This window comes from Procambarus clarkii, chromosome 24 (assembly GCF_040958095.1).
Source record: "Procambarus clarkii isolate CNS0578487 chromosome 24, FALCON_Pclarkii_2.0, whole genome shotgun sequence".
Classification (NCBI taxonomy): Eukaryota; Metazoa; Arthropoda; class Malacostraca; order Decapoda; family Cambaridae; genus Procambarus; species Procambarus clarkii.
Window position 1 is genome coordinate 9,668,864 of NC_091173.1, and position 16,787 is coordinate 9,685,650.

The following is a 16,787-nucleotide window of genomic DNA, read 5'->3' on the forward strand; positions in this document are numbered from 1 at the left end:
TTAAGATAAGCCTACAATAAGTCTCTCATGAGTTGAGACAAACTTCTCACGAGAAAATAAGTATCTCTCTTGAGATGAGCCAAGCTTGTCATGAGACAAACCTTGCACAACACATTTCTTACTATGCACGTTGCTCTCTTCAGTCCCATGTTAATCTAGCCATGTTGCTTCCTTTAATTTTTAGTTGACTTAATACAGCATTAGCAAAGAATGCCTTAGGATTCTGGACCCTTTAAAAATACATTTCTTATGTAAAATAGAAAAACTTAATTTTAACCAACTTTTTATCTGGTGTTCTTGATTGAGCTAACATGCGCCAGTGACGTATAATTAACGTAGGATCAACGTTATATCAACATTTGGCCAGCTTTGCCCGGTAGGGTGGCATCCATGGACACAATATTCAAGAGGGGCCGTTGGTTTGACGTTGAATCAACGTTGGTGTCCACTGAGGGGAAGCCTAGCCAAGTGTGCCCAGTGGGGGAAGCCTAGCCAAGTGTGCCCAGTGGGGGAAGCCTAGCCAAGTGTGCCCAGTGGGAGGGGGAAGCCTAGCCAAGTGCCTAGTGGGGGGGGGGGAAGCCCAGCCAAATGTGCCCATTTGGGGGAGGGGGGAGCCTAGTCAAGTGCCCAAGTTGAAAGAGCCATGACGTTGCCAGCAATGATGACGGAGTGCCAACACCTGCGTGACTTGGTGCGTGTTGCAAGGTGTTATGTTCCATTACAAGACACGATCACTGAACTCTATCTAAACCATAGTGCATGACTCAGCACAGCTGTGACTAAAGGGCACTTACACAGTCATAGAACTTAACGATCCTCAGAACAACACCAACTTCAAACTTACAGCACCGAGACAGTTTATCATAAACAGGAACTAATACCAAAAAAAGAACCACACAAACAGGTAGACAAAACAAATGTATAAATTTGGATTTCAATTTATTCACAATATATTTTACATCTGCATCACATCAAAACCAGAAAAATAATGATACTTAAGAAAATCTTTCTTCTTATCTTACACTATACAGCGTATTACTATAAATAAAGAATTGTAACGTAATGACAAGATTATTCAAACATAAAATAATAGATGGGTAGTCTGACACTTGCAGCACAAATAAACTAAAATTACTGAATGCATGTTTATGTAGGTGTGTACATATATAATACAGTATATATAAACATACCTATGAAATAACCTGGTATGAGAGGGGTCAAACTAGCGTCTCTCTGATGACAGTAATTAAACAAAAGTGTTTATTAAATGGCTGCTGGTTGTACCATAACAATTAGGTGTAACTAATATACCACAGATTGGTAAGAAAAGTGGTCGACGTTATTGACTTCGTTAGCGTATTCTCGGCTCTAATTATATGGCTAGGCAAGGCAGTTATATTTCCAGTAATATAAAGACACCCGCATGTCAAAGCTCTGCAAGCAACGTTCTCACTGCCGCTCTGCTCAATGTTTTTACGCTAGTTCCGGGTCAGAACACGGGTTACGTTATTCTGCGTACCATGGACAGGTTATAGTTATACCCTTATATATCATACACCTCTGCCGGAGACAGAAGCAGCAGCAATTCAGACTTACAATAGGTTCACCCAAGTACATACCATATGGATCCATGGGACACCAAGTAACATAACCTGGAACATCCTTCCTAAAACACGACTTGCAAGGTGTGACATGTGTCTTTCTCTTTACTTCTTTCAAATTTGAACTGCTCAACTAAATCAACCTAATACATTAGCACCGAAAAAAATAGCAGTGAACGTAGCGTTAGGCGCTACGTTCACCAACTATATAAAGAACGCATGAGCTTCCATTAATAATATCATTAGACCATTTTGTCTGGGGTTTCCAGACAAGTATATTTTTCAGCTGTGTGGCTCAAAGCAGCTGGTTCACCTGTCATTCAGAGTAACCTGGATTCTAGCCCCGTACTGTTCGTGGGTTATTTCAATTATATTCACACACACGACAAATTGCGTGTTAATGTATGTATGTGTATATGAACCTATGTATGTATAGGGGTATATATATATATATATATATATATATATATATATATATATATATATATATATATATATATATATATATATATATATATATATATATATATATAAACTGTTAAAGACAGAGTTATTAGGCGTATGTAGTGATGGTAGGTGGGAAGGGGTTGTAGGGTAAGATAACAAACTAAGCTGTGATCAAGGAGCTAGGTAGTGGTGGTGTCGCTCTGCTGCTGGCAGGACTCCTGCATGTTGTACCCGTAAGTAAGGTGGGCGTGGGTGTACTCCCGAGGATTATGTGCGTGCGTCGAGGTGTTTGTGGGGGTCTGGGAGTGTGGGTGGTGGGTGGGCTGCGTTGGCAGGTGGTCTAGGTGGTGGGCATCGGTGGGCGGGTCGGGGCGGACATGGGGGAGCGTAATGGGGTGGTTGAAGGCGTCCAGCTGTCGGGCGGTAACGTGGTGTACACGGTACATGTGCGTCAACACGTTGGAACGGTTGCGACAGTTCTTGCCGCACACGGGGCAGAGAGCAGCGCTGGGGTCGTGGGCGGTGTGGTGGTCACGAACGTGTCGGCTCAGGTTACTGCGTGAGCGGAACTCCCGCCCACAGTGGGTGCACCTGTGGCCCGGCCCGCCGCCCACCGCCGCCCGCGTCCCGTACTGGTCGTTGGCCACGTCGTTGTGAGTGGCGTGGGAGTAGCGCCGCCCGTTGGTGTCGTCGCTTCCCACCATTCTGGCGCCCACCGCCGTCACCACCTCTGTAAGGACAACCCAGCCGTCAGATAGACGCACCCACCGACCCTCAGCCCTTACCTACAACACCCTCAGCAACACTACTCACGTCACACACCACAACACATACAAGTTCTAGTGTGTGCACGTAAAGTCACGTTCTCTTGACCTCACCATGCTACTGGTCAACTCATGCCGACCACCACAAGTTCATCTAAATATTTCCCAAGCACATCCTAAACAAAAAATAGAGTAACTTTTACTAGTTAGAAGAATTGTTATGCAAATGGATGTCTCATTTGAGACTTGATGGCTACTGGGGGTAGAGGTCTATGATGGTGCCAACAGTTGCATTGTGCAATGTTACAATACAATGTGATGGATCAAATAAGTTGATATCCCAGATAACATACGTTTTGTCAAGCACTTTTGTATAGCTAGAAGTATTTTTTAAATTATGTACAAAATTAAATAATTTGAAAATATGTATAGTGTAATACAATAAAATACAATATTTTGGAACCTTTTTCCTAAAATATTGAGAATTGCGATAATAACTCGCGTGGGAAACTGAGACAAACTTTTTTACTCAAACTCAGTCTGCAATGGCCAGCAATGTTTCCGTTTTATGTTGTGTATTTATCTTGACTATACTGAAGATGCTATAAGCAACGTCTGCCTGTGCATGGTGCTGTGAATCCCTCCTTCTCACTCCCGGGAACTAGGGTAGAGGCGGCGGCAAGACGAAGCCGCAATCGCTTGAGTTGATTTGGCTAGCTTGAACTAGAACGGGTTAGATTTAGTGAAGCAAAATAAGTAGGTTAAGCTTTGCTGTGATAGGATGAATCAGGATGTACTTGCTTAGGATGGGATAAACTTCATTAATTAAGATGGCTGGTTAGATGAGGCTTTGCAAGACTGAGTTGCGTCACTTCTCGTATAGTTTCAAGTCTTCCGCGCCCTTATTCCTTCAGGCACGTAATACTGCATTATTCAGTATAAAACTGATATTGTCAGTTAAAAATTTAGCATTAATTTGAGATGGATAATTTAATATCCGCAAAGCTTTTTACCGATATCAAAGCCACACTCAGGCGTCAGTGGACAAAGCAACAAGCGTTGCTGTAACGCTCCTTCATATTTCCTGTGTTTTGCCAACCCATTTACGCCATGTCGAAATTTGTTACGCCAATTATATATAATGATCGCCTACTTGATATAAAAATAGTAATGTATGCTGAGTTTAGTGAGTTTTGTTACTTTTAGGTTACATTCCACTCAAAGTAAATCAGAATTCTCACTTTTTCACGTTTGTGACGAAAAATATATATATATATATAGACAAAAGCTACGTTATATAAGGTAAAATAGCGATTTTTGTGACGGCTGTTGGATGTAACCTCAATGTCATAAAACCCACTTGCCCAGCTAAATCTCACTTTACTGTCTTTACTATAGTTATTCTCTAATTAATGATCTATCATTAGGTATAATAATAATACGGGTTAAGTAGGAAAATGACCTATTACATCAAATAAGTAATGAATGCACTCGTAATATAAAAGTATTTATGTAATTTCTGTCTACTTTTGAGATTTTCAGATTGTCAGAAAGCACTCTGGCTCTTGTACTGCCGCTCATGTTACCAAAGACTATCCCTCTGATCCTCAGATCAAGCTGTATAGATCACGTGCACCTGCCCTAGGTACACACTATACTTGTGCTCACTGAACAACAATACAACACCGTTCGGCAACACCAACAGTTCTTGAGGTATGTTAGTTTTTTCATCAGTAAAATAAGAGGTGAATGTTTATAGTAGAAGTTAATTTTAACTACCATAGTTTTTCCTAGTGTTCAGAGGTGGTGGCAGGAGCCAGGTGGCACTTGTCGCTCATCATAGTGTTGGAGGCACCAGCTGCCCGATATTTGGCATCCTCCATCATGCCCAGCTCCACGTGAGACTCTGACTGGGGAGTGAGGGATTGCTGTATGTGACTGTACAGCTGCTGCTGTTGTTGTTGTACCTGCTGTTGCTGCCCAGGCAGCTGGTTTACAAGAGAAGCATCGTGGGCGTTAGCAGAATTTCCGTGGAGACCGAGCGGAGGCATAGGCTGGGCGGTGGCTATGGCGTGTTGGAGCGCCTGGTCGCGATTTTTTTCCTCGCGGTGGTACATGGTGATGTGGTAGCGTAGGGAGTTCTTGGACGAGTACTTCTTGTTGCAGTACGGACAGGTGAACACCTGCGGCACAGCGGCGTGCAGGTCCCGCACATGTGTGTTCAGGTTGGACTTGGAGGAGTAACTCTTGAAGCAGTGCGGACACTTGTACGGTTTGTAGCGCCCATCTGAAACAAAGCAAAACACGGAAGGTGAGGCAGCCATCCGATCCAAGAGAGGCAGTAGGAAGAGGACGATCCCTGTGCCCCTCTCCGAAGTGGCTTGTGTGGTAGAAGGGCGGGGCCTCCACCACAACTATCATCAGTAGGCTGATAGTAGGGGGGAGAGGGGGTCTACAACTACCAGTAGAATGCTGTGGTGAAAGCTCACACCACAACCACTATTTTACACTACAACACTACACACTCTACTTGAATTACACTGGTCTAACACATTTATAGTGGGCACAACTTCCTTTGGTGATGGTTCGGATTCAATGGGCACACAAGAACACACTCGGCTACATTGTTAGCATGATGAGTGTCGTAATTACTGACACTCGTTCAGCCTCGACACTTGCTGTCTGTCCAGTATGCCACATGAAGCCAGGATGGCTACTGTCGTTGACAGTTCAGTTACATATTATCATCATTTACCATCTTCCCCCTCCTGGCAATACACACGCACGACCCTCATCCGACCAGATAACAAGGTAATGCGACAAACGTTCACTGTATACTATTTTGAACAAAATACCTTTGAACTGAATGAGTGGAAGTTGATGAGGACAGCAGCGTCTTCTGTTTGGTAAAGGTCACTAAGTTAGTCCTGATTGACGTTAATCACAATGAGCCACTAAATCACAAATTTTCAGGGAATTTTGCAGTTTTGTCGTTATTTTGAATCAACATGTCTTTAAATATTTTTGTATTCGTATATATATCTTATCCATAACATTAGGCTGTACCATAATTGGTTCGCCTAAATTTTTGTGGGTTGACATTTCTTAAAGACTAAGAACAAAGCCTAACCAAATTGGGTAAGTTGGTGATGAAACTATGATAAAGTAGAGTGTGGGAGAGAGTGGGTCAGAGGCCACGCTTGGAGGCCACTGCTTCTGGTGTGTCCACTGCTGCTTCAGTACCACCACGATGGGTTGTGTCCGGCTACTGTCTCAGATGGCCACACTTATTAAATATAACGCGCCCCGGCACTGAGACGGCTATCTTTACTCGCATTCTCAAATTTGTCGTATTTTAGTCTGGGGTGAATCATGGAGTTTCTGCAGGCCGGCGCATGTGCCCCTTTTTGACCTAGTGTGTACGCCAGCTCGCCACACACGCCAACACCCCTTCTCCTATCAGCCGTTCTCAGAGTAAATCCATTACACCCACTCTCAAACCACCTGGATAGTTACCTAGATATCTGTGGTGGCCTGAAAGCATATTAAGGTTCCGGTAATAGTTTACATGTAAACTGGCAAATAAACCTTTGTCCTAAACAGAGAATATTCTCAAGTTATAACTTTATCGTATTATAAATCCTTTGTTGAAAATATAAAAAAAATATGCTGAACTCGCTTTCTTTGAAAATGTCTGAAGAATTTGTTTTTCTATAAAATCTCGGTCACACTCAAATAGTTTTCGAATTCCATATTTCACATTGTGTCAATAATACACTGTATTAACGTAACCAAACGAAATGAAACCTAGCCTAACCATGGATAGAGAAGATAATACCACTAATTATATAGTGGTTTGGAATCATTAACTCCATTCGATCCCCTCCCTGAGGATAGGTTGCATATATACACCCACACGCCGACCCCCCCCCCCACCCCCCCAACACAAAGTAGTATAACAATTTACATAAAAACTATGAAAGTACATAAAAACAATAAAAGTACACACAAATTGTAGAAGTACAAACTATAAAAGTTAATAAGAACAACTTTTTTCACGCGTAAACAGTGGCTGATGATTGGAATGTCCTTCCACAGGTAAAATGTCCTTCCTTCCAAAACTATTGCGAGCATGAATATGACAAAACTCGTTCGCAAATTAACTATTTGTTAAAACAGACTGTTGGGTATAAGATAAGGATGAATATGTCACCTACTTGTTTAAAAGTGGATGCAATTACGCTAGCACAAGAACATAGCTGCAACCAACACCCGACGTCAGATATTTATAGTAAACCTGCATTTAGAAGAGAAGGAGGTGGAAAGGCTTGACTGACAAAAGCGGAGTAGGCGTTCGAGCACCATGATCACAGTTGTCAAAACTATATTAGATTTTAGATTTAGAAGCTTTACTCGTACATCGTATTCAAATAATTAATTCTGAGGAAAGAACCGGTGTACAGAGGTGTAAATTAAACTTGTATTTTAATAAATAAATTGAAAAGCAGTGAGCGTACGATTTGAATGGTGATATAACAGACCAGACCAGACGGTCAACCGGGAGGCCTGGTCGGAGACCGGGCCGAGGGACCGTTGATCCTAGAGACCTCCGCAAGGTAGGTATATAAATAAAGCACTGTTGTAGTAACGGTAACAGCAGGAGTAATAGTAACAGCAGGAGCTATTGTTGAGTAAGTGAGCCAAACATTCAGGTCCAGCACAAGAGAACTTACAGATATTCAGAAGCAGAAAGTACTTACACGTCGACAAAATTATGACGTTTTCAAGACACATGTGTACAGGAGTAGTGAAAGACGTCCATATTACAATATAACATAATTAGTGTCAGGATTACCTGCCACAAGTAACTATTATTACTTGTGGCGGGTAACCGCAAGTGATGATTCCCCCAATCCTGGCTCTTCATACGTAAAATCCACGAGTAGAACTGGCCATACTCTCCAGCACTACATTATTGAATGTCCATTCATTAGAAGACTTTGTACTTGCTGGAATGAGGTTTTTAGATAGCTTTACAAGTACTTTATCCGATCACGTGTTTTTGAGGATATCCTCATAATCCATACCATCCTCTCAGATGAGGATCTCAGTATCACATAGCCATAAACTCAATAACCCTTCACATAGCTTAGGGTAGCCACATAAATGTCATTTACTAAAACAAAACTCGTGTCGGAGGCGGTTTAGAACTCGGGACGGGAAGGGAGCCTAGCGCGGGTCACAAGAGACGAGGCAAGAGGGAAGGCGCACCACATTATTGATTGATGACAAGATGGACCAGATGTGTGTGTGTGTGTGTGTGTTTATTATTTGCGTCTGCAGGATCGAGCTGTTAGTTCTTGTGTGTGTATCATAGGCCCAAGCTAAGACGAACCGTCTAATTAACTAAGAGTCTCTGCTTTCACATTAACTCTTAAGGTCTCATCTGGCTGTCTCTTCAATGGATATTTCCATGGCTCAATGTGTCAGTGGTTGGTGAATCCACGAAGAGGAAGTAGAAGAAGAAGAGGAAGTAGAAGAAGAAGAGGAAGTAGAAGTAGAAGAAGAAGAAGAAGAAGAAGAAGAAGAAGAAGAAGAAGAAGAAGAAGAAGAAGAAGAAGAAAAAGACGAAGAAGGAGAATCACTAAGAACAAAGAAAACTTATTGACCATACGATGCAACTTGTTTATATTACAAGAATGTAAGAACTCTTGTATATATAAATACAAAAAAAATCCATTTCGAGGGGTAATATTTTTGTGATGCTTTGTACTTATTTGGAAACTAACGCCACAATCAACAATTCTTTTTTTCTCTCTCGTGCTCATCAATATTTTTATTTTCCCAGTAAAAAAAATACAAGTTTTATCTTTGGCTTCGCGTGAGATAGTAGTCACTTCTGCTGATGGATTGATGAAACTGTCCGTGCCAGTCCGATTTTCAGTCCCTATAACTACAGTTAAACTATGACGATGCTGTGGTACAATTGATGATAAACTATGGCGATGTTATGGTACAAAAAAAATGATAAACTATGACGATGTTATGGTACAATTGACGATAAACTATGACGATGTTATGACACAATTGATGATAAACTATGACTATGTTGTAGTACAATTGATGATAAACTATGACTATGTTGTAGTACAATTGATGATAAACTATGACAGTGTTGTGGTATAGTTATTGACAAACCATGATTGATGTTGTGATACAATTAGTAATAAACCATGATGTTGTGGTGCAGACTTGGGAAAAAGGAAGCGACGTAACGTGTAAAGCAACTCACACTACAACATCACAACCTTTGCAGGAGCAACTGACCTCCACTTCGAACCCATCCTAACATCAACGATGGTAACACGGTAAGATCATACATAATGATGGAGCTGCTAATTATAGTGCTATAATAAATACAAAGTCGCTGACAAAAGTAGCAACACTGGCCACGAGAGGAACAATGCTCAAGAAGAATGCAGTTAGCCTCATGTAATGTGTGCTGGTACCCCCCCCCCCCCCCCGTGTGGGGTAAGAATAACAGACAATTCCAATGTTCAGGCGAGGACGACAGCCAGCCTCGCCACGCTCAGTGACCAGCCCGTCCTCTTCAGCATATACAACCATTTTTTTGGGGACCTAGGGGAGTTAGACGTCGAAATGCCTATTACTTTCGAGAGAAGGGGTTGCCTACAGCGTCGCGCCATGCTCAGGTACAACATACAAACAAATACCTTAAGAACTAGAATAATTAAGAGAGAGAGAGAGAGAGAGAGAGAGAGAGAGAGAGAGAGAGAGAGAGAGAGAGAGAGAGAGAGAGAGAGAGAGAGAGAGAGAGAGAGAGAGAGAGAGACAGAGACAGAGACAGAGACAGAGAGAGAGAGAGAGAGAGAGAGAGAGAGAGAGAGAGAGAGAGAGAGAGAGAGAAAGGGGAGGGGGATGAGTAAGAGGAGCAGCGTCACAAGGGGCGCCCCTTAATCCGTGATCCTCACTCCCGTCAGCCTTTGTTCACTACCCTCCCTCCCTCCCTATACTCTCAGTCAAGCTCCCCCCTCCCTACACTCTCACACCATAAGCCCTCCTTCCTCTCCTACACTCATAATACAGTCCCTCCCATTTTCTATCACAACACAGCTCCTCCCTCTCTATACTCTCATAACAGCCCCTCCCACCGTCCCTATGCACTCCCAATTCCCTCCCTCCCTATACTCACAATATAACCCTTCCCTCCCTATACTCACAATACAGCCCTCCCTCCCTACACCCTTACAACACAGCCACTTCCTCCCTATACTCTCACCACACAATGCTCCATCATTGTAGAACCACTTTTTTCTCTGCTTCACATGTTTATACCCACAAAAAATATACCACGATAATAAACAGTGGCAACCCGCCCAGGGCCGAATGGCGCGCACAAGCCGGATGTTGGATGTTGGCAACCCGGATGTTGTATGTTGGCTAACCGGATGTTATATGTTGCTACCTCTGATGTATGCTGAGTAAGCTATTCTAATGTTGTATGTTGGTCTGGCTACCCCTGGTGTATGCTGAATAAACTATCCCAAACTATGTTGGCTAGGCTACCTCTGATAAGGGGTAAGCTGGGTTAAGCTACCCTAATGCTGTATGTTGGCTCTGCAGATGTTGTAAGTTGACTATACATATGTTGTGTGTTGGTTGTCCGAATATTATATATTTCGTACACAGGATGTAGGATGTTGTATGACGACCAATAGACTTTCGGTTTCAAGTGGCAGGGATAAGAGTGGGCGAGTAAGGAGAGCTGTACACACAGCAAAGTGAGGGGGGGGGGGGGGAGGAAGGCTAGAGGGAGGAGAGCTACCTCACACTCCACAAACTTTCACAATCAGAAAAAAAGAAAAAGTGAGTGGGTTCGAATCTTCATCACGGCTCCTACTAATTTTCTCATTGATGCTATGATTTACGTCACTACGTTACTATGATCTCATTGTGTATTTCACCTTCAGCTTGTTATTGTCTATGTAACTGCCTTATAGTAAAGCAAACACTCTAATAATGATCAATCGACTTGAGAATGGTCCAGGACGGACCGAAACGTCGTCGTCCCTTCAATTTCTAGTGTGTGGTCTGGTCAACACTCTAATAATGATAATGAGATAAATTAGTGAACCACACCTATCAGCAGAAATTCTATTGTTAAGAATATTTTACATACAGGTCATTCAAGCTGATAACAACGCCAGCCTTACCCATAGCCAGTGGGTCGTGGATGAGGACATTTAAAACGGGCAATGTGTATCATGCAGGCGTCACCAGGAGACTGAAATGCTGTTCTCTTCAACAGTGATTGAGATATGGATAAACAATCATTGTAACACTGCAATATGAACAGCATCAATACCTTGCAGAGTGCAATACTGTACACTCCAGACTTCCCTGTTGAATACCACGGGAACAGTTGCCAGCATACTAGATGTTGTTGTTTTAGATTCAGCTACTCGGAACAAAAAGTGCCAAGCAGCACTTGGAGCTGCTGTGGTGAGCAGCTGAGTATGGTGAGCCCATCGTACTCACCTGGCACAGATGTGCCCAGCATACTAGAGCACAGATGTGCCCAAGCATTGGGCACAGATGTGCCCAAAGTCACTATACTAGAGGATAGTGACTTTTTACGGAAAAACAACTACTAGTATATTATTTGTTGACCAAACCACACTAGAAAATGAGGAGACGGCGAGGTTTTGGTCCGTCCTGGACCATTATCAAGTCAATTGTCTTGAAAATGGTCCAGGATGGACCGAAACGTAGTCGTCTCTTCAATTTCTAGTGTGTGGTTTGGTCAACATTTTTCAGCCACGTTATTGTAACTCCTCGTCTGCACTAGTATATTAACTTCATTTACTACGCATTTTCACACATTAGAAAACGAAACAAGTAGATTCCCTGAAACTTCGATACACTATACACAGACTGATCAAAAGAAAACTGCGGATGAAGCAGGAAATTATAATTAGTTCGAGATTCAAACAAGTGTTTCACAGCAGTCAACTAAGAAGCCTTGGAACAAGGTATTGAGAGAACATGGGATACATGTTATCTTAGAGCTGCCGCTCAAATCTTGCAACAAAAGGCCTTACCGGACACCGTCACATTTATCGCAACAATTATACCATTAATTAATGCAAGCACTAAAATGTTATGGTGGATTAAATATGTATGTGTATGTATATATGTATATATATGTACATGTATGTATGAGTATGTGTACATGTATATATAACATTAATAATTTTGTAACTAGCGTCAAAAGATTGTTATTTGCTTAGCTAAACGAACTAGAGGGTTCAGTTCCTGAACCGATTATGTGCCTCTGTAATCCTTTACACCACACCGCCCACGGGATGGGTATGGGGTGCATAACAAAGAAAGAAATTGAATTGGTAAAATATTTATTAACTGGATGGCAGGTCATATAGATGTGTAAATATAGGAATATAGGAAGAATGTACGCATCTATCACGATCTAGCACACATAAAGAACAACAATTATAATAAAAGCAATTGAGATGTGCAGTGACCATGACGCAGCGTCAGGATCTGCGGGATGGTACACAGAATCCACCAATTATGAACAACTAACTCTTTTTATAAGGATACAATAGAAGAGGGAGGTTCGCATGATGTGCCTCAAGCTTGGCTGGGTACCCGTGTACGTGGGAAATAAACTTACAGGCAGCAGAAGAAAGGAAATGACAACATGGCGGAGAACAGCCTGACACATCACTGGAACTTTTTCCAATATGGTACAGAGTTAGAAATCAAATCACGCAACGCCTGAGGATTGACAACCCAGAAGCTTGTAAAACACTTTGCATATAATCTCGATGGCACCCATGTTATAGGGCAAGCAAGACAAAAAATAACATGATGTTTAACGGTGATAAATTCCAGGTACTCAGATACGGCAAAAATGAGGATCTTAAACATAACACAGGGTACAAAACACAATCGAATCTGCCCATAGTAGGAAAATAGCATGTCAAGGATTTGGGAATAATGATGTCCGACGACCTAACGTTTAGGGAGAAAAACCAAGCAAGTATTGCGTCAGCCAGAAAAATGATAGGATGGATTATGAGAACCTTCAAGTCCAGAGATCCCATCACAATGGTTGTACTCTTCAAGTCACTTGTGTTGTCCCGTCTTGAGTACTGCTCAGTACTCACTTCCCCCTTCAGAGCAGGAGAGATTGCTGAAATAGAGGGAATACAGAGAACATATACGGCACGCATAGACGAGATAAAGCACCTAAATTATTGGGATCGTCTCAAAGCTCTCCAAATGTACTCACTAGAAAGGAGACGAGAGATATAATATAAATACCAAATAATATACACATGGAAAATACTGGAGGGACAGGTCCCAAATCTGCACAGTAAAATAACAACGTACTGGAGTGAACGACATGGAAGAAAATGCAGAATAGAACCAGTGAAGAGCAGAGGTGCCATAGGCACAATCAAAGAACACTGTATGAACATCAGAGGTCCACGGTTGTTCAACCTCCTCCCAGCGAGCATCAGAAATATTGCAGGAACAACCGTGGACATCTTCAAGAGGAAACTAGATTGTTTCCTTCAAGGAGTGCCGGACCAACCGGGCTGTGGTGGGTATGTGGGCCTGCGGGCCGTTCCAAGCAACAGCCTGGTGGACCAAACTCTCACAAGTCAATTCTGGCCTCGGGCCGGGCTTGGGGAGTAGAAGAACTCCCAGAACCCCATCAACCAGGTATCAACCAGGTCTTCAAGGCCCACACGAGAGGCTCCCTAACTCCCAGTGTCACAAAGAACGTTTTTTCAAGCTTCAGTTATCCATTACACACAGAAATCACAATAGTGTGATGCATCAAATGAACAAAGCCACAAGGGCCGTGATGAGGGTTCGAACCTAAAGCCGAACCCTAAGTCCGAGATGATCCCAGACGCGCCTTAATCGACTGTGCCACAACATGGTTAAAAGAATTGCAACCGGGAGTTCAACTGACCTCAGTTCAACTGATTTGTTCATTTAGTTATCCATTTTGTGTTGCACTTTAACGGTCTTTACTGTATGTTAAAAAGTAACCATTTCTTCGTCTTCAGACTAAATACGGCTCTGGAAGTGAAGTCACGATAAACCGGCAAGTCACACGATCTTATATAATGGTTTTGTCTAGCCTTTCTATGTTGTTACAGATTTAGCTACTCAGAACGAAGTGTCCATGTAGCACGGGCTATGGTGAGCCCGTAATTGAGTTTGGCTATACGCGATAACCTTGTTTCTGTGATATTTGGGTCTAAGTTTAAAATAGAGGAGGGGATTCCTCCTTTTTCCCTGTTTATTTATCGCTTCTGTTTTAGTGCACTGGTTTCAGTCTTGTTTTATTAACATTATCTTGGTGGCGGATGTAGATGCAGAATGCTCACTAGTGAGCCCCATTCCTCAACGGCTTTTCTAATCATTGTAGTGGCTGTGGAATGTGCATCTAATGCAGCTGCTGTTGTTGGATTGATGTTTAGTTTGATGCGCAGGGCTTCAGTAGCTTCACATTCCAGTAAGTAGTGCAATAGGGGCGCCTCTGCTTCTGTTTCACAGAAGTGACACTCTTTAACTATTAGGGTCATTACCTCCCAGCAGCACTTGTAACCAAGTCTGAGTCTGTGTATGGCTATCTTGAGGTTATCTTGAGATGATTTCGGGGCTTTTTAGTGTCCCCGAGGCCCGGTCCTCGACCAGGCCTCCACCCCCAGGAAGCAGCCCGTGACAGCTGACTAACACCCAGGTACCTATAATATAATATAATAAGCAGTCTCCGTGGTGTAGTGGTAAGACACTCGCCTGGCGTTCCGCGAGCGCTATGTCATGGGTTCGTATCCTGGCCGGGGAGGATTTACTGGGCGCAATTCCTTAACTGTAGCCTCTGTTTAACGCAACAGTAAAATGTGTACTTGGATGAAAAAACGATTCTTCGCGGCAGGGGATCGTATTCCAGGGACCAGCCCGAAACGCTATGCGTACTAGTGGCTGTACAAGAATGTAACAACTCTTGTATATATCTCAAAAAAAAAAATATATATATATAACATCAATTCCACAAGTCATTACTAACTTGGGTTAGGCTGTTAGGTTCTGTTAGGTTATATTTGGGTAGATTTTTAAAATCCGTGTGCGAACCGTCTTGGTCATGGTATGACTGTGTGCCCTCTCTCTAACCTCGCCGTGTGGGTCTTCAACAACAACAAAAAATTATTTAACATTATCAAATAAAAGCGCAACTCCGTAGGTATACCAGCCTGGGAATAAAAATCTGTAGAGTAGGTGTGGGTGTACCAAGTTGAAGCTGACACACTCAAGTGTGGATATACAAGGTACCTGCATTCAAGAATAATTAAGCGTATCTTAAGATAAAGGGTTCGCTCACCGGACCGGTGTATTACTATACTTGAGATGCAAAAGTACAAATTGTATTTCTTGTGAAAAGATCGCTGCCAACGCTTGTATCTACAACTTCAAATATTTGTTTAGCCTAATTAATATAGCTCTACATAACTGGACGACTACCTAACGAAGATCACGATGGTAGCAACCATAATATAATATATTTATTTATTTATATACAAGAAGGTACATTGGGTTTATCAGAGTACATAGCATTGATGTTTTTACATTCTTGTAAAGCCACTAACACGCATAACGTTTCGGACACGGGCATAGCGTTAATCACATCTATTAGTGACTCCTCATAATAGGGACAATAACTGCAGCTCTCTACATTTCGTGTGGGAACTAAAGCGTGAGCCAGCAAGGCAGTGCGGACCAGTCCACCTGAGATCACATGATTATCTAAGATGTGCAACTAAATTATTTTCCCGGGACTCAAGAGCTGCTTTTGAATGCGACTATTCAAAATGGCAACAAATTTGTCGAAACTACAGCGAATCTAAATTCGCCTCTCTTCGGATTGAGAGAAAACAAATTCCATGTCATGAATAAATAAAACACGGCAGAATAAATGAAATGAAGGTACAGATTCTGGAGCTCCGGTGCTGCAGGATAAAAGCCGGCACCAAACGTTTTCTATGTTGGCGGCGACGGCGGCCCCAAGATGGCGCGGGCTGGTAGTCTTCCTCCTCCTTACAGAACTCGGCGGAGTCGGGGCTGGCGTCTTTACAAACCAAGCAGGTGGAAGATCGTCTTACCAGGAAAACTGAACCATTTTCTATCCTCGCAGTTAAATTAATTTTTGTTACAACATGAATGAAACTTGATACGACGTCTTGACGAACATTTTTCTTTCCGCTTTGAGAAGGAACAAATTACGTGATGGAGTGATGAAGGCCATGGTGGCGGCGGCGGCGCAGGTCATGCCAGCTGGAGCCTTCCATGTGTGTCGTTTTTTGTATTTATGTTTGGGGAGCACTACTTCTTGTTGGGGTTATGAATAACTTTTATACATATATATATATACATATATATATATATATATATATATATATATATATATATATATATATATATATGTATATATATATATATATATATATATATATATATATATATATATATATATATATATATATGTCGTACCTAGTAGCCAGAATGCACTTCTCAGCCTACTATGCAAGGCTCGATTTGCCTAATAAGCCAAGTTATCCTGAATTAATATATTTTCTCAAATTTTTTTCTTATGAAATGATAAAGCTACTTATTTCATTATGTATGAGGTCAATTTTGTTTTATTGTAGTTAAAATTTACGTAGATATATGACCGAACCTAACCAACCCTACCTAACCTAACCTAACCTATTTTTATAGGTTAGGTTGGGTTAGGTAACCGAAAAAGGTAGGTTAGGTTAGGTAGGTTAGGTCATCGAAAAAACATTAATTCATGAAAACTTGGCTTATTAGGCAAATTGGGCCTTGCATAGTAGGCTGAAAAGTGCGTTCTGGC

General features: G+C 42.1%; 1 protein-coding gene across 4 annotated transcripts in view; it reads right to left on the reverse strand.

Annotated features, from left to right (window-relative positions):
- The window catches only part of LOC123747756 (protein bric-a-brac 2), a 190,803-nt gene that overhangs the window by 7,182 nt on the left and 166,834 nt on the right, over window positions 1-16,787 (reverse strand). The window contains exons 6-7 of one of the 4 annotated variants that reach the window (XM_069330573.1): window positions 4,780-5,099; window positions 2,755-2,778 (exon numbers count right to left, since the gene is read on the reverse strand). The exons of 1 other annotated variant lie outside the window; for it this stretch is intronic. In XM_069330573.1, the coding sequence (XP_069186674.1) occupies window positions 2,770-2,778; window positions 4,780-5,099 (329 nt within the window). In that variant the 3' untranslated portion in view covers window positions 2,755-2,769. Of the gene's footprint in view, window positions 1-922; window positions 2,779-4,587; window positions 5,100-16,787 lie in introns of those variants that run through there. 2 more of the 4 variants (XM_069330562.1, XM_069330565.1) reach the window with 2 other exon arrangements.